Source organism: Triticum urartu, chromosome 1A (genome assembly GCF_056163025.1).
Source record: "Triticum urartu cultivar PI428250 chromosome 1A, HENAU_Tu73, whole genome shotgun sequence".
NCBI lineage: Eukaryota > Viridiplantae > Streptophyta > Magnoliopsida > Poales > Poaceae > Triticum > Triticum urartu.
Genome location: NC_141873.1, coordinates 543,615,573 through 543,638,859, shown reverse-complemented (window position 1 = coordinate 543,638,859; position 23,287 = coordinate 543,615,573). Strand labels below are relative to the sequence as shown.

Here is a 23,287-nt window from a genome sequence, read left to right as displayed (position 1 = left end):
ATAGCGAATCCCAATTCGAACAAACAAGGACACGGTCCAGGACGGAGCGAATAGGGGAGGGTTGGTGGTTAGTCCAAGTGTATCTGGATCCCACCCTAGGAATCTCACGAAGGGCACAGGAGCTGATGAAGTCATTAAAAGCGTCAGCCAACGCCCAAGAAAAATTATCTGTGTTCTTATCCGCAGGAGAACGAAGCAAATTAAAATCGCCACCAATCACCAAAGGGAGGGAGCAAGCTTCAACTTTGTTTGAGATTTCATCCAGGAAAATGGAGGAAAGGGAATGATCGGCCGGACCATAAACCACCATAAATTCCCAAAGAGAATTGAGCTGGCGATGAAAAAGCACAGTGCTGGCCCAGAAGATACCATGATCAAAAGCGACCAAGTCAAAAACATCCCGTTTCGACCCTAACAAAATGCCACCAGAGTGGCCCGAGGAGGGAAGGAAGTTCCAGTCAAAACGATCCGCCCCCGCAATAGAAGAAAGCTCATAAGGGGAGAAGGAGGATTTAAAAGTTTTGATCAGACCAATCAAGTCAATATTGTCCCCCCTGACAATATCTTTAATTTGGTCTCAGCGTCCCCGAGCGCCGAAACCTCTGATGTTCCAGAAGAGGGCTTTCATTTATAAGAAAGGTTTTTTATGCGCAAACTTGACCTGCAGGGTGCCAAGCAGGATTTAGCACATTTAGAAGCACCCTTTTTCACCAGGGGACTAGCCCCACCATCAATGCCCCCTCCTGCGAAGCCCCAGCAGCCACAACTGGAGGGGCGGGAGGTGTTGCGGCGGCCTCTTTAGCCTTAGCCAAGGCCGCCTGAGCCACTTCATTGGCCCTAATGAGGGCAATCAGAGAGGAAGGAGAGCCAAAATTATGATCAGGAGCAATACCCGCATCCGCGAGTACCTTAGTCAAGTGTTCATTCGAGAATGAAGGTAAAACAAGCCTAGTAGGTGAGGAAGTGTTATGGACCAACTGGGAAGGGGTAGGAAGGATACCTGAAGCAGGGAGGTCACGAGCCGTAGCACGCCTTGCCGCTTTGTCGACCACCCTCAAGCCACTGTCACGGATCCGGCCACTCTTGCGAGCCGTAGATGAAGGGGACCGGATCGGAGATTACCGCACCATAGCCGGAGAAGACTGCCCCGCCACGTCGCCCATAACATCGTCAAGACGGCGGCACGGACCCGCCGCCAAGAGCTTGGTTCCCGAAGAGGCCCGACTCCGAGCAGAGAATTTGCGGGCAGAGGATTTGCGCTTGGAGGAGGGGCCCGACGCAACGCGGCGCGGGGAGGCAGGGAGATCTTCAATACAAAAGAGCGACGGGGAGCCCGGCCGGACCAGAAGGTTGGAGCAGACCCCTGACATAGGGGTACCAGCAGGAGGGGCAACTGGGGCAGCCTGAGCAGGAGCACAAACATCCATCTGATCCTTCCCTCCATCCCTGTTCTTTGGGGCATTCTCCTTGAAGAGCTCGCGACTTTCTGAACCCATGCCATCCCATTCAGAGGTAGTAAAGTGAGGGTGCGAGCCCCCACTCAAGTTGCCAGCGTTGTCAGCATCACCACCATGACGATCAGCAGAAGGAGGAGGGGGGTGATGGGGAGTGGGAAGAGGCATCCCCCTCCACACGGACCCGAAGCCTGAATCCATCTGCAACAGGGAATACATTAACACTACCATGGACGCATAAGGGATCAACAACCCAGATTTTGAGGTGCACGGGACCAAGAACAGCCAATGAGTCTTGATCCACCAAGATTGGCTTGCCGATGAGAGCACCAAAAGCCATGACGAACTCAGTAGAGCGGAGGGTAGGAGGGATGTCATCTACCAGAACCCAGATCTCAGAAAGGGGGGAAATAGGTTTCGCCCCATTAGCAGCCTCTTTCATCGAGACTACCAATTGGTTAAGAGGGAGAGTGAAACTCGTGCATGAAGAAATCATCTTGAGGCTGCTCTTAGAAGGGAAGACCACTGCAAAATCAAAATCAGACAACTACCGGGTCTGCCAATCCCAACTTCCTTCATCCCATAACTTGAGTTCGTCCTGGAGGGTTTGGGAGGAGATTTTGTGGTCTTTGACCGTGATGATGGCCGCATTAGAGAAAGCAGGAGCCACAGTAACCTGAGGGATCTCGCTGTCGAGCGCGAAGAAGGAGCAGCCAGGTAGGCCTTGACCATAGTGCACAAAAGAGGCGGGTTTGCGGCGATTTTGACAGTTCACAGTTAGGTGGCCGTCCTCGCGGCAGATCAGGCAGAAAGGGGGATTGAAACAACGCAATTGGAAATGCCCAGGTTGGTGACAAGCGAAGCACGTGAGGTTAGGGTTTGGTGGTTGGCTAGGCGGGGGAGAAGGGCGGGCCGGAAGGGGAGGAGGAGGAGGGGGAGGATGCCATCACCCAAGGCGCCAGAGGACGAGCCAGGGCCGGACGACGGAAACCAATGCCCAGGGGCGCCAGAACCACCACCCCCACGACCCAGCGCGCGACAACCGAACCCAGATGACGAAACAGGGCCACGGCCGCCGCCACGGGCCATGGGGGCAGGGCCAAGCGGGGGAGGAGGAGGAGGACGGACCGCAGGGCCAGAGCCGCCGGCAGCCGCCGCGACCTCCCATGGATCGGCCCCAGATCTGCCCGATCCGGGAGCCTCAGATCCAGAGCCCGCCGTGGCCGGCGCCGCCGCCCCAGCCCGCACGTCGCCCTGGAGCCACTCAGGCCCCGCCGCCCAAGCTTCGCGCTCACGGGCCACCTGCTGCCGAGCCACCTGCTCAGCCTCAAGCTTGGAGCGGAGGGAAGCCTCGAGCTCCAGATCGACAGCCCCGTCGCCCGCATCCTCCTGCCGCCGCTTCAAGCCAGAGACCGCCTCGCTAGACGACCCGCGTGAGCGATCCATGGCGACAACAGCCGCGAAGGGGAGGGAGAGAGGTGGAGGAGGAGGGGATCTGCGGAAGGAGGGGATGCGAAAATGATAGCGGCGCAGGTCAGAGTGGGAGGCAGGAAAACCTAGAAATGGGGGGGGGGGGCGAGCCCTTACGGATCCATAAATACCCAGAGGAAGCCAGGCCGGCTGGGGGGGAAGCGTGGGCCGGGCTGACCAGAACAGAAGAAGGCACGAGAGCCGTGCCAGACCCAGGGCCCAAAATAGACAGGGGGAATTCAGAAAAAGACGACAGCGCAGGTGGCCCAGCTAAAACGATCGGCCCAGAACGACCCAACTGAGGTGGAGCGGAGGGCCCACGAGCCTCCCGCACCGGAGACGAATCTAGGGTTAAGGAGGGAGAAGAGGCGGCCGACGACGCCAGCCCCGAGCGCGGCGCCGGCCCTGCCGAAGCCACCAACGGCGAGGACGGCGGGGAGCAGGAAGAGCGAGCAGAGCGACCCGACCGAGGAGAAGCACCTCCAAGAACCACACGGCCCGGCGAGGAAAGCGCCTCCGAGCGCTTCCATCTCCGACCGCGCCGCACCTGGAACCAACCAGAGATCCCCACCTCAGCACAGACCGTCGGACGGCCCCGACCGCCCGGCGCGAACTTCCGAACCCTGCCAACCGCCGACGAGCCCGCCACAAGAGGAGCCGCCGGAAGAGAAACCAGGGGGAGAGAGGGAGAGCTAGCCTCCAGCCCGGGCTCCGCATTCGCCACATCCGATGACAAGGCCCAAAATTTGTTCCGAGCTCCAGATCCAGGGGCGGCCAGAGAGAGAGACGCCACATAGGGCGAGGAAGGAGGGGCGGCAAGGGGAAGGGGCGGCAACGGCAGGAGGAGGGGCGCGGGGAGCCCCAAGCCATGGGGACGGGGAGAGGACGGGGAGGCGGAGGACGGGAAGGGGGGAGGGGAGGGAGAGAGGAGAGCCATCCTCAGCACGGGTTAGACTCACCCGAACCAAAAATGCATTGCACGATCATTCCTACACAAGTCGTGTGTCCCCTATATCCCAATGACAATGCGTCCTACATGCACTACTTCAAATACTAGATGATACCCCCCACGTTGTTGCGGGAATATTTGCAATACATTTCCATGATATGTGATTTCTATGGGACGTGAATAGTGATACTACGAAAACTAAAATTGCAAATCCATATGCTTTATTGTGTTTGATTAATGTATTGTAAAATATCTAATATATGCATGTTGAGGTGGACATTTTCATGTGCATGAATGTATGTTGTGGTGGGCCTTTTGCCATGCATGTTGCTTGATGATGTGGCATGCTTGCATGTTGAGAGAAATATGTTAGTGGGGGCTAGCTATTTAGATATAGAAGATGTGTGATACATTAGAGTGAAAACCAAACCAACTTCCTGATATGGGACATGTTGTTGGTGCTGAATATTCCAGAAATTAAAATGCCATAGAATGTGTCACATCCAGACTGCGATGTGGATTAAATTAAAAAAACTGATGAAGTAAAATCCATACCGTAAAATTCTGCAGGAAACAGGGTCCACATCAGACCACACACAGGAGTAATAGAGAAAAGCCCCACATCCGTCAGGTTTCTAAATATAGCAGTGAGGTGCTTGGGATGTTCGGAATGAATCCAAATCTGCAGCAAGAGCAACACACATACAGAACTGAAATTGGTAAAAAAAACATGATCTCTGATAAGTGGATACAGAAGAAGTTCATGCTGTGCACAGAAATTAACTTTACCATTTGGGAGCAAAAATTGAAACTCTGTTTGCACAGGCTCACGGCACACCTTGGCAGGCACTCCCGGAGCGCGAATGGCGCCTGCCACGCCTTGGCACGAGAAGCGAGGCCTACGCTACGAAGCTCAGGAACATAGCCAATGCGCACCAGAGGGTTTTTGAAGCGCCAACGTTGGCACAGCACTTGCCTAAGCTTGAGGGTAGAGACGAGCTCGATCCACACGCACCTAAAGCGGAGGAACTCGAGCTCCTGGATCCCGGAACACGGTGCGTCAATCTTCAGCACGGCATGCTCAACCATCCTGCAGGATTTCAAGCTGAGTATCTTGAGCCTATCGCAAGCGCTAACGAGGTCGGTGACGTCGGAGTGTCCAAACACAATGCGACCGAGGGTAAGGCTCGTGAGCCAGCTGAAGGCAACAGGGTAGGCACGGGAGAAGGACACGAGCTCCTGCTCGACTCGGCCATCAGTAGCGGGTCAGTGCCCCGACATGGCGAGCATATGCCGAACCCAAGGCGTTTGATCTCGCCGCGACTGACGACGTCCTCGACTGCGGTGCCTATGGAGCTCAGGTGAGGAGCCGACAGGTAGAAGCCAAGGCCGAGTGTCTTGATAGCACGATAAGTCTTGCCGTCGCGCTCGCACTTGCTCCTGGCCGGCAAGCTCTGCACTGCGCCTGTGAAGGCGTCCATCATCTTCTCCAGGGTGGCGCGGGGGATGTGGCCGAGGTTGAGGTGCAGGCGGGAGAGCTGGTGCGAGAGGCGCCGCCACCGTGTCGAGACTGCGCCGGCGCGGACCGCCTCGCGTAGGTTCAGGCGCTCGAGGATTTCGAGCAGGAGATCTTCGGGCAGCGTGTTGATTCTGTCCTCGCCTCGGTCCATGCTTAGCTTGGGCGGCGGTGAATCCATGTCCATGGTGGGAATCTGGAGGCTGGTTGATTGATTGATTGATTGAAGGCAGGGCCGGCCCTGGGCCATGCCGAGGAGTGCGACGGCCTAGGGCCCAGCCTCAGCAGGGGCCTATATATCTCTAGAAAAATAGACTACTACACAAGAGAAACAGGTCTGGCCCATTACGAAAGAAAAAATTCACGCACGAACTGATTCCTTCGCTGGCTCCTTGAATCACGCCCTCGTTCGTTTCCGTTCTCCGTCTTCTTTCCCAATTAATTGCCCCCAAATTCCTAAGAGGCGCCCCAATTCCCAAAGTTAATCAATGAATTTCTTTGGTTCCTCGCATCCTGTAAACTGTCTCAAAATCAGAATTTCTTTGGTTCCTCGCTGCCCCAAAGGACCCCGACGGACGTTGGCCAGCCGGTGACACATCCTTGTCCTGGCCCCTGGGAAGAACGCGAGAGTAGCAACCTACACCATGGCCGTCCATCGACAGAGCTGTGGTCAGTGTCTGAGGGCAGGCGATGCAGACGTGAAGTCCAGGCACTGTTCAAGCGAAGCAATCAAGCCATTGCTCCTCCAGGTAATTTTTAGATCTCAATTCTTTGATCTTTGCCTGTTTATTTCTGTTATGATGAGTTGACGTAATAATCAAAATTCATGATAAGCCATTGCTGATGTTTAACCTACTTGATTGCTCTATTTTTGTTCAAATTGCAGTCATGTAAATTATGCAGGTTGTGTCCTTGCATGAATTTTTATTATTGGATGGATGGAGCATAAAATTTCTTCTAATTTACTCCAAAACCAAGATTTTGGAATTCAGGTGCTCTCTCCTTTTTTTTGTTTGTCATAATGTTCCAAAAAAGCAATTATCATCGGTTGTGAGAAAAATAAAGGATCTAAGTTGTAAATTAATTAGTTGAATTTGGAAACGGTGCTAAGTCCTTCACTGGAAAAAAAATTAAGTATATTATAAGGGCCCATTATATGAAACTCGCACAAGGGCTTCTAAGGGCATCTCCAGCCGCGCCCCCAACAGGCCCCCCAGGCCACTTTTTCGGCGCCGGCGCCGAAAAAACGGCCCAGTCGCACCCCCAGGACGCCGAAAATCGCCGGTTCGGACATTTTTTCCGCCAGGCGGTCACAGGCCGAACCCGGCGCGCTGGGGAGCAGTTGGGGGCTCCGGCGCTAGGGAAAAGCACGCCTGGCCCACACCGATAGGGGAAAAGTCAAGGTTTTCTTCCCCCGACTCGCCTCGCACCCCTCGCGCCCTCGGCCACCACTAGCTATATCCCGGCGACGGCCGCCGCCCTACTCCGGTAGATAGCCATTCCCCGCCGGAAAATAGCAGCGCTTCGCCGCGGCAGCCCCTCCCACAGCAGTTGGGCGTTTCCGGCCGCGGAGGTGCGGTTTAACGACGGGTACACGCCCACCGAGCGCAAGTTGTTCGGCGTTTTGCCTGTCTCGGCGATGGACTCGGATGAGGAGGAAGAGCTCGCCACGCTGCTGGAGGAGGAAGCCGCGGCCGACGTCCAGGAAGAAGAGCATCTCATGGTGCTCGCCGCCCTCGCCCAGCTGCTGGCGAGCAATAAAAAGCCGCGGCGAGGTGGCTCGGCGCCAGGGCGGGTGAAAGCAAAGAACCGGCATCGTCTCCAAGGCTACTGCATGCTCTACTCCGACTACTTCGCCGATGCTCCACTTCATGGCGAGAGAACATTTCGGCGCCGTTATCGGATGAGCCGAAAGCTCTTCCTCAGGATTGTGAATTCCATCCGGGAGTTCGACAACTACTTCAAGTGCAAGATGGATTGCACTGGCGCTCTTGGATTCACCTCCATCTAGAAGTGCACGACAGCGATGAGGATGCTTGCATATGGAGCTCCCAGTGATTCACTCGACGACTATGGGCGCATGGCCGAGTCCACCAGCATAGAGTGTTTCTACAAGTTCTATCGAGCAGTGGTGGCAGTGTTTGGGCCACAATACTTGAGAACACCCAATGCGGAAGACACTGCTCAGATCCTAGCCCAGAATGCAGTAAGAGGATTTCCTGGGATGCTTGGAAGCATCGACTGCATGCATTGGAAATGGAAGAACTGCCCATTTGGTTGGCAGGGGATGTACCAAGGCGCCAAAGGCGGTTGCAGTGTGGTGCTTGAGGCGGTAGCCACACAGGACCTCTGAATTTGGCACTCCTTCTTTGGTATGCCAGGAACTCACAATGACATCAATGTGCTGCAGTGCTCTCCTGTTTTTGCCAAGCTCGTTGAGGGCCATTCTCCTTCGGTGAATTTCGAGATCAATGGGCACCAATACAACAAGGGGTATCTAGCTGACGGCATCTATCCGAGATGGTCGACATTTGTGAAGACGATCTCAAACCCTGTGGCAGGAGGCAAGAACGCCTAGTTTGCGAAGCTTCAGGAGGCTTGCAAGAAGGATGTCGAGCGGGCATTTGGTGTGCTCCAATCTCGATTTGTTGTTGTTCGGTACCCCGCTCAGACCTGGTCCAAAGATCAAATGTGGGAGATTATGACTTGCTGTGTCATCTTGCACAACATGATCATCGAGAGCGAGCAAGAAGACCCAGTGTTTGACACTGAACCATACTACAGGCAGGGTCCTCTAGCCGAAGTTGATCACCAGCTACCGGTAACTTGGACTGCCTATCTCAGTATGCGTCAGGAGATCCGAGACCCACAGGTGCATCATCAACTGTAGAAAGATCTGATTGAGCACCTATGGAGGCTCAAGGGGGACGCCGTGTGATGAAATACGAGTTTTTATTTGTTGAACTATATAATTTGTATTGAACTATTTGTTGTTGTACTATTTTGTTGAAGTATTTGATTTTTCTGTGATGAAATATGTGATAAGAAATAATTGTGTTGATAATTGAACGCTAAGACACGGCGAAACCACGCCGAATATGGGCCTATTCTCGCCCATATGGGCCCTTTATTCGCTAAAATTGGGCTGCAAAGTGGGCCAATTTCGGCGCCTGGGGGCGACGACTGGGCACAAAACCGCCCCCAGCGCCAAGTGTATCGCCGGCTCGCCCCCAGGGGGCGATTTTTATGCGTCCTGGGGGGGGGGGCAACGGCTGGAGATGCCCTAAGATGCTAGGGCCGGCCCTGTTTGAAGGGAAAAGCTTAGCTTCAACCAGTTGATGCGTGCGCGAGCGTCCGCCACTTGTGTAGCCGTTAGATCAATCCTGGTCAAGCAGCCATGCTGGTCATAAGGCAGTCCCGCGCGAGGAGTCGTTTTGTTACAACAAGGGTCTTGTTTCAGTAGATTTATGCAACATAAGACTAATTTTAGAAAGAAAGAAAAAAATTGGTGGTGAAGGTTTTTTTTTCTGTAACTGGGGTCTTGTTTCAAAAGATTTCCGTAACATATCTTTTGTTTCAGAAAGAAAAGAAAAGTTTTGGTTGTGAAGGTTTTCTTTTCTGCAACAAGGGTCTTGTTTTATAAACATAGCCCGAGTTGCAGCGCCGCAGAAGCGCTCGACGTTAGAGAGTGGGTGGTCAGACACTGCAACATGAGGCATGTTTCAGAAACATAGCTCCGGTTGCAGAAAACGCAAAAGAAGCGTCGGGCGTGAGAGGTTACCACCGTCGTGCTCGATGGGAGCTAGCAGCTGCTCGCGGGGCTGGTACGGAGGAGCAACAACTCCTTCGAGCACGACAAGCACTAGTTCTCCGGCGCATCGGCGGCAAGGATTTTGCGGTGGCGGCGACTGCCGCCGCGCTGGGCGGAGCTGTGGAAGGACGACGAAGAAGGGATTCTGTTTCTGAAACTGAGCGGTTGTTGCAGGAAGTAGAGAGGTGGTCACGTGCGTGCGATGGTTAGATCAAACGGCTGTCAGGGTGCTCATCCAACAGTGCTCCATGCGGCCGATGTTTCTAATACATCCGCCGGAAGACGCGTAGCGGCAAAGCTTCCAAACAACCGGCCGACTTTACGCATGCATCCACCACGCGCTACACCGTCCGATCACAATTTTTATGTTGGGCGTCCGTTCACACGGGGATAGTACCTTTTCAGTTACATGGTCCTGTACGCAGCGCTTACACCACTGTGTCTTTGAAATTCAGCGCTTCGCACGATACTAGTCAGCTAATACTAGTAAGCTAGTAGGACACCAAGTGAACTTGAGTAGAGAAGTAGCTTCGGCTTCTTCCCCATGGCCGACCACACGTTGCTGCTGCCATGGCCGGCAAGAGTGATTGATGCTGTGAGCGCGTGGATGGTTGTTCGGCGAGCCGGCCCATGATGCTGCAACAACGGCGAGACGATATTGGCGATGCTCCTGCAATCGCTATGCCGTTGATGTTGTGATCACAATGCCGATCATGTTGCAACCGTAATGCTGATGATATGATGCGACATGTCGTTGCAAAGGGGCATAGTAAAAGGGAAATGGTACCCGGTGGCGGAGGCTAACATTGACGATGCTGCAAACAGTGGCGAACGACAGTTGTGCTCTGATGTTTTGAGACATCAACTTCATTGCAAAAATTTCCGCAACATTACCTATATTGCAAAAAATTCCATAACATTATCGAAGTTGAAAATCATGAAGACAAAAAAAAATTCCGCAACGCAATCTCTGTTGCAAAAATCCTTCCGCAACATCGTCAATGTTGCAAAAGGGTGAAAGGCGATTTTTCTCCAACACAATCTCTGTTGCAAAAAAAAATCTGCAACATGACCTTTGTTGCAAAAATTTCTGTAACATTACCTATATCGTAAAAAATTCCATAACATCACCAAAGTTAAAAATCGTGAAGACAAAAAAAATATTCCGCAACACAATCTGTTGCAAAAATCCTTCCGCAACATCGGCAATGTTGCAAAAGGGTGAAAGGCGATCTTTTCTCCAACACAATCTCTGTGCAAAAATATTCTGCAACATGACCTTTGTTGCAAAAATTTCCGCAACATTACCTATATTGCAAAAGTATTTCGTAATATTACCGATGTTGAAAATGACAAAGACCAAAAAATAAAATTTTTACAACACAATCTCTGCTGCAGAAATCCTTCCGCAACATTGTGTATGTTGCAAAAAGGTGAAAGACGATTTTTTTTTCCTGCTCTAGGTGTTCCGCAAGAAATTCGTTAATCAATTCTGTAGTGAGCCGGCCAATCCAAGTAGTGCGCGTCGGGCTGATCCGATTAGAGCGTTTCAGCCTCTGCACCCGAGGTAAATACGCCATCCGTCACCTGCGGATCACACGGCTGGTAAGGCGGCTGATGTTTCTTAATTTTCAGCCGACGTACGCGTAGTGCAGCCCGGTAGATAATCCAAACTTCCGCCTCCTTGATTCTGTTTTGACTTGCTGCTGCTAGTCGCTGAGATGCGTCATTGGCTACGATTCGGTGTCACTTTCCATCAGGTAGTTTTTCAAGAGTTCTCATGTCGTACAAATTTTGTTAGGGCGAACCGTAAAAAGGAATGTTTCCATTATTTACTCATTATATGATTCTGCCACAAGGGAAATCTCGAATAAAAGCATCTACAGCAGGCCCTTCAAAGCCGGATGGCCTGTTCACTAACACGTAAAAAAGACCGACCCAGGCGGACGCCTTAAACCGGCCTCAGACGTCTGGGTTGGTCGGTACCCCTCATATCCAGCCCAAACCTGAAGCAGATATGAGGAGACCCGACACGTCTGCCACATCGGAGCTGGCCCACCCCGACTCCACATATAATCGTCTTCATCCATTCCTCGGATCAAACCCTAGCCACTCCACTCTACTCCCTTACAATCCACTCCTCCACCCAAGCTCCTGTCGGCGCGATCTCCGGCCTTCTCCAGCATGGCGGGCAATGTATCCGAGTCCTCCATCGGTCGATCCATGAACCTGACCTCATTCCAGTCGAGCCCGAGGAGGAGATGATTGTCCGCATTGCGCTCCGCCGCCCCCTCGAGGTGAATGCCCGATAACGGTCAGACTCAAACCGCTGCAAATCCATCGCGTCGACCCAAAGGGTGTGTGGATCCGACACGAGGCAGGTCGACGCTGCCTCGCCTGAGGCGGTCCGCTCTGTCTGCGAATGCGCAACCCCTTTGTTGGTGCGCGGATGATGAGGCCATCCGTGGCCCGTCCGTTGAGTGTATGGCGCGGTGTGCCTGTCATTCGAGGCAGAGGGTGCGGGAGGCCGCGATAACCCTCACAGTAGACATCAGCGAGGCGGAGTCGCACTCTCCGTCGCGTTGGATGGGCTGCAACACCGAGTGTCACAGCCGTGTCATGGTGGATGTGGCCTTCGACCATGACGGATCCGTCGTGGACCTCACATCGACCGGCATCGTCAAGGCTCCGGACTTCGACGAGGAAGAGTACGGCATGGGAGACGGCGGCGCCTTGAGTTCCTTGAGCCGGTCTATGCCACATGTCCTACTCTGTGTCGCCGTGACCGGGGAAACGCTTTGACGGTGCAGCCGGCCGCCAGACATGGGCACGGTGGAGGCGGACGAGCCCCGCTTAAATTAGGTTTCACATTGCAAGTAATTGTATAGATTTGAGGTTTCTTAATTGAGGTATCCGGTTGTGGAAGATATTATTTGAGGCATATGACTGGTCACTGACAGTGGACGCGCCCGCTCGCGGCGTTTGAGGGTTGGATTTGGTGTATCCGGCTGTAGATGCTCTAAGACATGATTATATTAATATATATCCAAATACTTCAAAAGAAACTTGTAGACTTATTTTCATGGTAAATATAACTTTGAGTTTTTTTCCAGAAACGCACACAGATGCGCATAACACACCCAGTCCTATGAATGCACGTATCCACACCTTGTCGCATAGAGGTTGGTTCCACGAAGAAATCTAAGGACCAAATAATCTGCAAAAGAAATGGAAGTTAATCATCTAAGTCATGCTTCGTTCGTAAGTATAACCATGAGTCTTGATTATGTTATGACCATATATGCGGCATTCAAACGACATACTAATGCTGATTTTGTCCTTTTTAATATAGCTCACATGCTAAAATCTCCTAATAGAATATACTCATGTGATTTTTCAGTATTTTTCAAACAAAAAATTTGCTAGTCACGATTATCCAAAACAATAAAATTAAATATAATATATTTGTCCTAGTCACAACCATGTCAATGTGCCTAAGAATTAAAATATTATAAGGAATCGGTACCTTCTATTTGACGTAGTTTGTCGAAGTTGTCCGTCTCTCTTGTAGCCCGACCACAGTCTGAGAATAATATACCAGACATAAATCTCCCATCCAACATGGGATATGGCTGACACGGAACTGCTACTGGTCACGGAAATGCCGGATCCTATTTGGCGCGTACTGCGCTAGATAGCGAGTCCATTTGAAAAAAAAAATCCCACCGGTTTTCAGCAGGTTTTACAACCTTTCCTGATCCATTTGTTTATTTGTTTTTTCTTCTTTTGTAATTTTATATTTTTCGTTTTCCATGTTTATTTTTATATTTTATTTTCATTTTACGACATTTTAGTTTTTCCAATTTATTTTCATTTTGTGATAATCTTTCATATTCACGAACATTTTCTGCAAATTCAAGAACATTTTTCGAAACTGTAAACATTTTCGAATTTGCAAACATGTTTTACAAATTTTTGAACATTCTTTGAAATTATTAATGTTTGTTTTGAATATGTAAATATTTTCTAAAAATTTAGAAGAAAAAAAAATAAATTGACGAAAATTATTTAAGAAAATATTTTTATATGCATGAGAGTTTTTCGAGTTAATGAACATTTTTGGATTGATGATTGTTTTTAATTTTGTGAAAAATTAAACAATTCCTGAACATTTTATGAATTTACACAAAGTTTTCAAATTCATGAACATTTATTGAATACGCGATCATTTTTTGAATACATTAACATTTTCTAAAAAATCATGAACATTTTCTGATTTCCCAAACAATTTTTCCAAAATCGTGAAACTATTTTAAACACGCAAAAAGTTTTTCTAAGTCATGAACAGTATTTTAATCCGTGAACCTTTTATGATTTCCCTAATATTTTTTCACAAACATTTTCTTTATTGCAATTTTTTCACAATGTAAAACTTTTTGGGAATACTGAATTAATTTAAACAAGGAAAAGCAAAAAAGAAAAAAAAACGAAATCAAAAAATAGGGGTGTCTCGCCATGCTCATGAGCGGGCCCAAACACACGTGCGGGAGGAGCATGAGGTGCGTGTTCCCTCCTTGTTCAGCGCATAGCTCGCTAAATAGGAGCTCTTGCACTGCATAGTTGTCGTGCCGTCTTAGGGCGTCAGTGAACACAATGATCTAGCTCAGAAAATCATTAAAAGCTCATCTCGACAACCCAACCATTTGCCTTATATGTATGTGGTATGTTTTTCTAAGATCGTGGATAGATTACAGTCGGTTTATATTTGGTTTTAGTTAAGTCTAAGTCAATTGATGTGTGCATGTTTATTCTTAACTTTTTTGTCTTTGTTCTAGATTTATGTTTTCTAATACATTAATATATTTGTCAAAGCTCGCGCCAGAGGTGGCTATGCATACGACCATGAAACCCTAGCCGTCACTCATCTTCTCTTCCTCTCACCGCCCCACGAGCACATCATTGACAAAGCCCATGTGACGCCGGCGAGTAGATCCTGTTCGGGGACGACTCGATGTTGAAGTCAGGAAGTTGTCATGCTATGGTGATGACTCACAAGTACATGAGACCACAACAATCTTGGAGGGAAGTCTTTTAACCCAAGTTTGTTGATTCAACATAAAGGGAGTCAAAGGATGTTTATACGCCTTAAAAATTGAGTTGTCAATTTAATCACAACTGGATAGATAACTTGCTTGGCACAATTTTTTTTGTAACAAACTGATATGATAACAGTAGTAGTGAAATAGTAGGAGGAACGGTGTTGCAGTGAAGTAAAAGATTACAGTAATAGTAGTTGTAAAGAGAGCAACAATGATAAAAAGCGTAGGTATGAAAGTTGATAATGGGTGCTGCATGGATGAAATCAATTATGCAATAATCATAACATAGAGCGACAACAAACTAGCTCCAATTTATCAATTATATGTGTGGTACAAATGGAAATTTGTTCGGAGGTGAAAAGAAATCAAAACAATGTTGTTGTATGGTATGAAGCATACCTTGTTATACAAGGTTTTACTCAAAAATCCAAAGCTAGGCTATGAAGAAGCATACTCGTCGGTCATGAGTAAAATCAACTTTAAATCTCTCATTATAATGACAGTAAAATCTCAGATAAGCCTATTATTATGGCGCTATGAAAATAGTACACAAAAAAGTACAATATTACCTTACATGGATATCAAGCTCTCTGTAGAACAAATATCGGTACCATATTATATGTACACGTCAAAAGTGTTGAAAGGATCTACAAAAGAATGCATACCCACTTGCAACCCGGGAGGGTTCAAGGACCTTACAACAAAGGTGCATAGATGCATGTTGAGGAAGACGAAAACACTACGATGTGAAACAATACTGCACTCATATTAACATCATTGTGGATCACCTCATGTCACATTGCCCGTGAACATGTGTTATTTATAGTGTAGTGCCCACCAATAACATCGAGAAGGCATGACGAATATTCCCTCGATATCTCAGGAAATCAAGGCAGAAATTATTGACCACCCTATGAAAAGAGCAAAAATAATTAACCACAGTGGAATGTGCAGATGCCCGTTGCAACTTTCATGTCACAACTGTCGGAAAACCACCACTTTACAAAAAGTGGAACTTTGCACCGAACAGAAGAATTAACAGTGGCAAAAAACATCAATAGTAAATGCTAAGTGGTTTGATGACGTCACCAATCGGCTGGACCAACCCGTCGGGTTGAGTTAGCAAAAAAAAAAGGCTCAAACCTTCCAATTAGCATTTTACCATTAGTGTTTTTACCACCATCAATTCGTTGGTTCGGTGCAAGTGTCACTTTTTGTAAAGTGGTGGTTTTCCAAGAGTTGTGACACGAAAGTGATGGTTCAGTACATTTTAGGGCTAGTTCTTTTGGGCGGCTTAAAAACTAAGCTGCCTCTCACCAGTTTAAAAAAATAAGCCACCCTCTAAGTTTGTTGAGATTTCTAAATTAGTTATTCCATAACTAACTTAGAAGCCTCAATGAACAATAGAGGCGGCTTATGGAAAAAGCTGAGAAGAGGACGGCTTATTTTTTAGGGAAACGCTAACTATCACCCGGCGGATTCTACCGCTCCATCCGCCGCCTCATACGCACGCCACACGTCCCATGTGGCCATCACCGTGTATCTTTTTTCCTTCTTATCTTCACTGTAAGCCACTCGTTTCCTTTTTTCCCCTCATTCATCCTCTACATCTAGCTCTGTAGTCACAGCATGCCTCCACACCATGCGTCTCTTCAGTGAAGTATTGATCTCGTCCATGACGAGAAGCGCTCCATGGCCGGTGACTGGTGCAGCAACCCATGGCTGGTCCGTAGATGCTGGAAGCCGGCCACCATGGTGCTGCCTGCCGGCTACGCCTGCGCTAGAAGCCGCCGGACCAGACCGCCCGCCTCTGGAGCTGCATCTGTCGTCGCTCGCCGTTCGATGTCGCCGCCGTCCTGGAGGAGTGCCGACGTTCATGGCTCTCGCCTCCTCGAGCTCATATGCAACAACAAATTTGTTGCAATTTTTGCAACACAGGTCTTGCTGTAGAAAATTAGACGCGGAGGAGGTCTTGTTGCAATTTCTGCAACAAGGGTCTTGTTGCAAAAAATTAGACGCGACAGAAGTTGTTGTTGCAAATTTTGCAACAAGATCTTGTTGCAGAAAATTAGACCCGGCGGAAGATGTTGCAGAAAATTAGACGCGGTGAAAGACGTTATTGCATTTTTTGCAAAGACCTTGTTGCAGAAAATTAGAGAAGAAGAGGTTTTACAATATGGGTCTTGTTGCAGGAAATTATAGAAGATGAGGTTTCACAACAAAGATCTTGTTGCAGGAAATCAGAGTAGAGCAGATCTTGCAACAAGAGCATCGTTGCGGGAAATTAGACAAGATAATTGAACAACTCGTATCACGCAATCGAACGACTCATGAGGCGGTGGATCTTCTAAAAAAATATCTGTTGCAAAAAATAAAAAATGCAGGCTTGAGTAATTGCAACAAGCAGACTGTTGCAGAAACACCACTCTTGTTGCAAAGGGTGGCTGCTTACGTTACATTGGTAGATCGGACGGTAATTAATGTATCAATCCAATGGTTAGAAAGGTGGCAGATCCTTTTTGAATTTTCGCCGGCGGACGTGTAGCGTCGCCCTATTTTTTAAGCTGTCAAAAGAACTAACCTTTACTCTTTTATTAAACTAGCAGATCCTAAAGCGACTCGATCATATGAATATACTCTTCAAAAACAACTACCGTGTTGAAAAGCAAGTGCGTAGTATAATATATAAGGGCATGTACAATGATTCTATCTTAAGAGTGCCACGTAGGATAAATGATGAGATGGAGGAGAGAGAAATTATAAGAGAAGACTTGTCTTATCTTATTTAAAAGAAGACAAGATATGATCTCTTAGCACAATTTGTCTCATCATATTTTTAGGAACAACTAATTATTAAAGATAAGACTAAGAGATGACCCATTGTAGACATATTTTTTTGTTATTTCTAATTTACATGCAAAACTTAAGATAAGACTATTTTATCAATCATTGTACATATGCCCTAAACATGTCAAAACGCAGTGGGTTAACCGTTTCGCACGTATGAATGTTGTCTGCGCTCACTTGAAATTTGATATTCTCTTGTTTCCTCTCGACGGCGTGTCGACCCTCTACTTGATTGCTCACCGGCGAAGTTTCTGAAGCTGACTTGGCCTTGAAGATGAAGTGTCTGTCGACGCATAATAAATCTCAGATAACGAAAGCATTTTTATGATTTTATCTCCCGCAGAAGATATTGTTTGCTTACGTTGACGGGTCGCGCCTGGCCGGCGAACCACCACCGAAATCGTCGTCGTCACAGCTCACGAGCAGCGGCAAGTCAGCCCACGACGCGCTCGATTCCAACAACCCGAACCAGTCCAGTCTCCATGGATGGGCCAGCCGCCCTAGCCTAGCCTAGCCTAGCACACCTCCCCCGTGCCAGCCGCTCCCAGTTGGCCATCCTCTCATTCTCAGGCGAGAAAAGCACACGCGGAAGACGCGAGGAAGCATCATCCATCGAGATCAATTCGAGAAACAGATACGCAGAAATCGGCGGCGGGCGTTCGACATCGGGAGCCGCCGCACCGGACCGGAGCCCCAGAGGGCGGAGAAACGCAAAGAATCCAAGAAACAGAGGCGCCGAGGCAAGCAAGAAACAGAGACCGCGCGGCTCGCCGCCGTCAAGCTCGCGGCCGCTGTCCCTGCAGGGAAGGAGGAGGAGGCGGTGGTGGTGGTGCTCTGCTCGTCCCTGACGCCGCCGTTGACTCCGGACCGCCGGCTCCGGCAGGAGGAATCTCCGCTCTTCGTTCGCCCTCCCGTGAGTACCTGTCGTCACTGCACCTGTCATCTACGCACTTGCGGTCTCCGTCTGTCTCCCTCCCTCCCCGCACATGCCCTGTCCACGAATTCCCCGTCCTCCCCGCTAACCCCGGATGGAACCCGCAGGCTCGCAAGAGGATCCTCCCGGCGAATCTATCGAATCCCCCCTCCTGCCCGCGCCGGAGACCAAGATGCCGCCACCGGGACCGGCGGCGGCGGCGCCCATCCAGCTGGGGGTGCCGCCCCCGTACCTGAGGACCCACGGGGCCAAGATGGCGCGGCGGCACATGTACGACTGGATCGTGCTGCTCCTCCTCGCCGCCATCGAGGTCGTGCTCAACCTCATCACGCCCTTCCACCGCTTCGTCGCCGAGTTCATGATGGACGACCTCCGCTACCCCATGAAGCCCAACACCATCCCCGTCTGGGCCGTCCCGGTAGGTACCCCCATCCACCCCCACCTACCATATCTTCCTTATCTCTGCAAAATTTGTTCTTTTTCCTCCGCTGACGAACCTTGCTCGTCGTCGGCTCCGGTGGATGGTTGCAGATATACGCCGTCATCCTGCCGATGCTCATCTTCGCCACCATCTATGTCAAGAAGAAGAATGCCTACGACCTGCATCACGCCATACTAGGCAGGTTATCCTTGCAGTGCTACCATTAATTGTTGTGCTGCAGCAGACTGCAACTGCGTCAGTTCATTCAGAACACTGCTCTTGTCATCAGCTCTGAAAGATGTGTGGTGAAATTTGCAGGCCTGCTGTTCTCCGTGCTCATCACCGGCGTCCTCACCGACGCGATCAAGGACGGCGTCGGCCGACCCCGCCCCAACTTCTACTATCGATGCTTTCCTGACGGGGTGCCGGTGAGCTCTCTTCCGCAATTGCTTCGTCAGAGCTTTCCATTTCTTCAACATCTGCCATGCTGAATCCAGTTGCCATTTCAGAACTACGAGGCGGTCACTCGACAAGTCATATGCCACGGAGACGCGAAAGTCATCAAAGAAGGGCACAAGAGCTTCCCCAGTGGCCACACCTCATGTAAGCTTGGCCACCATCTGCAATTCTGAAGACCATCTGAACTTGTTTGAGTTGCACTGTAGCATGAACTGGTTATCTTTCTAGATCATTTCTCATGTTCATCTGGTATGGAATGCAGGGTCCTTTGCCGGGCTGGGCTTCCTGTCGTGGTACCTTGCCGGCAAGATCAGGGTGTTTGACCGGGGCGGACACATTGCCAAGCTCTGCATCGTGATCCTGCCGCTGCTCTTCGCTGCCATGGTCGGCGTGTCGCGGGTCGCAGACTACTGGCACCACTGGCAGGACGTGTTTGCCGGTGGAATCCTTGGTACGTTCCAACTCCATCAGAGCCGTTATAAGTTCAGTAGTGTCTCCATCTCTTGAAGATCGCACTGACAGACTGCTGATCATGTGGGTGTATCTCTGCAGGGCTGGTTGTTGCTTCGTTCTGCTATCTGCAGTTCTTCCCGCATCCGGCTAGCAAACACGGTACATTTATAATTTACTCTGGATTAACGAAATAGGTTTTCTCCTCGCTTTATATATAAAGCAACCACCACATCCACATGAGTACATTTGTTCTGGATTGTTAGTGCATACACAATGCCACTGCTCTTTGTTCCGCCATTGTCAGATGCACAGAAATGAAGCCCCTTTTCACAACTACAGTATAACTGAAGTGAAATGTTACCTGTTCTGTTTCAGGGCTGTGGCCTCATGCATTCCAACATCACAATCCTAACCCGGAAACTGAGAACCAAGGAACAACAGATGCCCATCAGTCGGTGCTGCCGCATGATCTGTCCGTGGTACAATATGTTACCTCCATGGAGATGAGAACCAATGGCCGAGCGTTGGATAACATGGAGGCTGGCAGCGGCAGAGCTTGGTAACTGAATACGACCACCATGGGGATGGGGGCAGGCACGCACCATCAGAGACATCAGCTTGTAGGTAGGTAGGTACTAGTAGAACTCTTGTTCTGTATATGTTTCTTGTAAAGACAAATAAAATTGCGCGATTTGGTTCGTGGTCGGACCGAAGTAGATCTAGTCCTTGAGTTTTCAGAATCAATCCATTGATCTAGTCCTAAACAAGTGCATTTTCTGTTCATGCAAATGCAGTATATACTTTTGCTATCACTTGCATCAAAATAAAATAAGTATTTTGTACATAACCTAACATGTTAGGAATTGACTAGCTGCCCCAAAAGGGAACGAAGAGGGAGTTAACTAGTGCTCATATCTTTTCGAAAAAGCTTATGCAACCAATTGAGGGGATGCGATGAGTACATAAAAAGCATTTTTGTGGCAAATACAACACATAGCCACCCTGAAAAAACATCACATAGCCACTGCTATTGTGGAATTTAACAAAAAACCCGACTGATTTAGGGGCATGGTCTGATCGCTGCCGTGTTTTGACAACCTATTATGACTGGCGGGGTCCACATGTTTGAGCTAAGGTGGTCAAAAGTATGACAAACGATACATGTACACATATTTGAGCATTTGGCGAATGAAAAAGAAAAACAGCGGCAGGGATATTTGTATATGGTCTGAAGGCATTACTGTAAAAAGCCTCGAATGTAAGCGAAAAGATTAAATAAATCAATGGAAGGTGTGTGCAACCAGAAATTGCAAAACCATAAATGAAAACCTATCTGATTTTTCAACTAATGATTCATCTGATGAACAACTCAAAGTTTTTCACCATTCTAAATATACTGCCTGATATATGAAACACTGTAGTGTCCGAGGTCCCAGATTTGTGATTCTCAGCTGGTCATTTCCTCCTCTTTTTTCTGAAGGAAATGTGAAATGCGGGCAACAGCTACTTACTAGTAAACAAATCGCATTCAAATTTGATATACACATATGGTACAAAAAGAATGACATCCATATGCTAAAGCTTAACTAATATTCTATAGTATGAATGTGTCCTTCTGTAGAATTTAACTTTGCAAATCAGAGAACATCATTCTCCATATATCATAAAATGATGACCAATATATTCATGACAATTTTGGACAAAATCATGGCAGTACGGCTACCTACAGGTTTTACCACAAACAGGTGCATTGCAAATAGGATGATGATAGACAGATTCAAGGACCAAATCTGTTTGTAACATTTTGGCGTATTGGTCTACTTATTTATTTTGGACCGCTGCAAATAGGCTAGCCCGCTTTCGAAGCAAAATAAAACTGTAACTGTTGGTTTATTTGTGAACATTCAACATTTAATGGAGCTTGGAACGGCACCTTTACAAGGTCATAAAACAATAACAATTCAGAGCAATCAATTGTATGAACAATAAACAATAACCAATTAACTAATTCAGGCCAATGAATCTTATATGTGAGTACTAATGGAGTGTCGAAAAAACATCTTACATTATGAGACGGAGGGAGTACTGAGGTAGCAGGAGAGCAATAATTGCTAGAGTAGCATTAGTTCAGAGCTATAAGACTGAAATAACCCCTCTGAGTATTACAGTACAGAAAAACAATTTCTCAAGTAGTACAACCTCCATTCCTAAATATAAGACGTTTTGAAAGTTTAAATCAAACTGGAACAGAGGGCGTAACTACTATCAGTTCAAAGCAACAACAAACTGGAAACCAAAGCATAACCCAGACATGAATTTTTGCTCGATTATGGAGACATACCAGACATGAATGGCTGTAGGTTTCCATGGGATACAAAGGAGGGTCTGACCTCGAGCTAGAGAAAGGACAACTTTATATGGTTCAGCCTTGCTTAGTGGCAAACTCAAGAAAAATATTTCTGGTTTAGCCCTGCCACGGAGAATGTTACATAGGCTCCTCGAGACTCCATCTGGTTATGTATTACATGATTCCCCATATCTATCTCAGTTTCAAGGAGGTTTTGGATTGCTTTGATGTTTTCTGAAAGCTACAATTTGATGCAACACCTATCATTCCTAAATATCCATAAGAACAAACTGCAAGTGAAGGATGTGGGCCAGGAAGATGAAGACAATGGTGATTTAGTAGATCTAAAAGACGTCACATGTCTATTTATGTAAAGCTAACCACAGCATCATCGTTGCTTATGGGTAGAATTGTTTTTACTTGATCTCTTGAAACTCAGAATTGTTTATTTGATCTGTAGACACTTAGATATGGCAACTATATCAGTATCATCAATATTGATGGGCAGCCCCCTGGTGTTTGCAAAAGCATCCAAAACCTCCTTCAGAAGCCTGGCTTCGTTAAATTCTCCTTTCAATACCCTTCAAGAAAAGATTCTCCTTTCAATACAATCAGGCTGGAGCACCGGACAAGGCATGCTATTCAGAATAGGGTGTTGTGGCAAACCTCTAGAAGCAAAGTCTTCAATAATTTTCTGCAGAACATCTACTATTCATTGATTGGATGTTCAGATTTCAGATCGCGTAAGTGTTTGCGTCGACGTTGGATGGATCATTTGCGACAGCGAGCGCGCACACGTGTCGCCGTGGTCGTCGGCATGTGAGCACCCAATCAAAGCTTCGAGTGCGAATATATGCTACTCTAGTGTTGTAGCTGGTCGTCCACTTCAACAGGTGTAAGCCAGACCTGGCCCTGTCAACTTCCTGTGTCTCTCCCCTTGTCTCGACGTGCGTAATCGCCAAGCTTATCTTATCTTACAATGCTTGACATTGAAAAGTGTGTTACAAAAGATGCAAATAGATCATTACTAAAAGTAGATGAGAGAGATGATATGTTTTTTCTAAGAACAGGGAGATGATACGTGTATGTTAACCAATATCAATACATTCCCTAGGAGCATGACTATGGGTGCTCCTTCCATGAACTAAATCACATAATACGAATCGACGACAAGTTGGCCGTGGCCATCAGACACATCTCAATGCCCCATGGCCTGTCCGGATACCCTTGGCACAGTCGCCCGGACCATCCCCTTCGTGATCTCCTGTCTAGCCAACAGCTTCGTTTAGTCTCTTTTGGCCATGCGACGGTGCACTTCATTAATAGTCCTGACTTTCATATGTTCGAACTAAACACCTAACCCTCTGCATATTCCGAGTCCAAACTATATCCCTATATAGATAATCGACATAATTCTAACGTAGTGTACACTTAGGTGACAGTTGTGCAGCGCATATTCAACTTGATGCTGACGGCGTCCGGCGGGAACCCAGAATTCCATACAGCAGTTTGATTATTTGGCCAGTG

At 48.3% G+C, this 23,287-nt stretch overlaps 1 protein-coding gene and 1 pseudogene across 2 annotated transcripts; one reads left to right on the top strand and one right to left on the bottom strand.

Moving 5' to 3' along the window:
* Positions 1–3,163: 3,163 nt before the first annotated feature.
* LOC125533081 (uncharacterized) lies at positions 3,164–5,727 on the bottom strand (annotated as a pseudogene).
* An 11,806-nt stretch (positions 5,728–17,533) lies between these two features.
* LOC125527579 (lipid phosphate phosphatase 2-like) lies at positions 17,534–20,194 on the top strand. Of its 2 annotated transcripts, XM_048692099.2 has the most exons (8): positions 17,534–18,059; positions 18,188–18,498; positions 18,612–18,699; positions 18,820–18,929; positions 19,011–19,104; positions 19,223–19,411; positions 19,513–19,572; positions 19,789–20,194. In XM_048692099.2, exons 2-8 carry the CDS (start codon positions 18,253–18,255, stop codon positions 19,974–19,976), a joined length of 975 nt encoding a protein of 324 aa, XP_048548056.1. In that variant the 5' UTR covers positions 17,534–18,059; positions 18,188–18,252; the 3' UTR covers positions 19,977–20,194. The 2 variants fall into 2 exon arrangements, with proteins under 2 accessions (XP_048548056.1, XP_087386372.1); XM_087530246.1 differs by lacking the exon at positions 17,534–18,059 and having other exon boundaries at positions 18,160–18,498.
* The last annotated feature ends 3,093 nt before the right edge of the window (positions 20,195–23,287 follow it).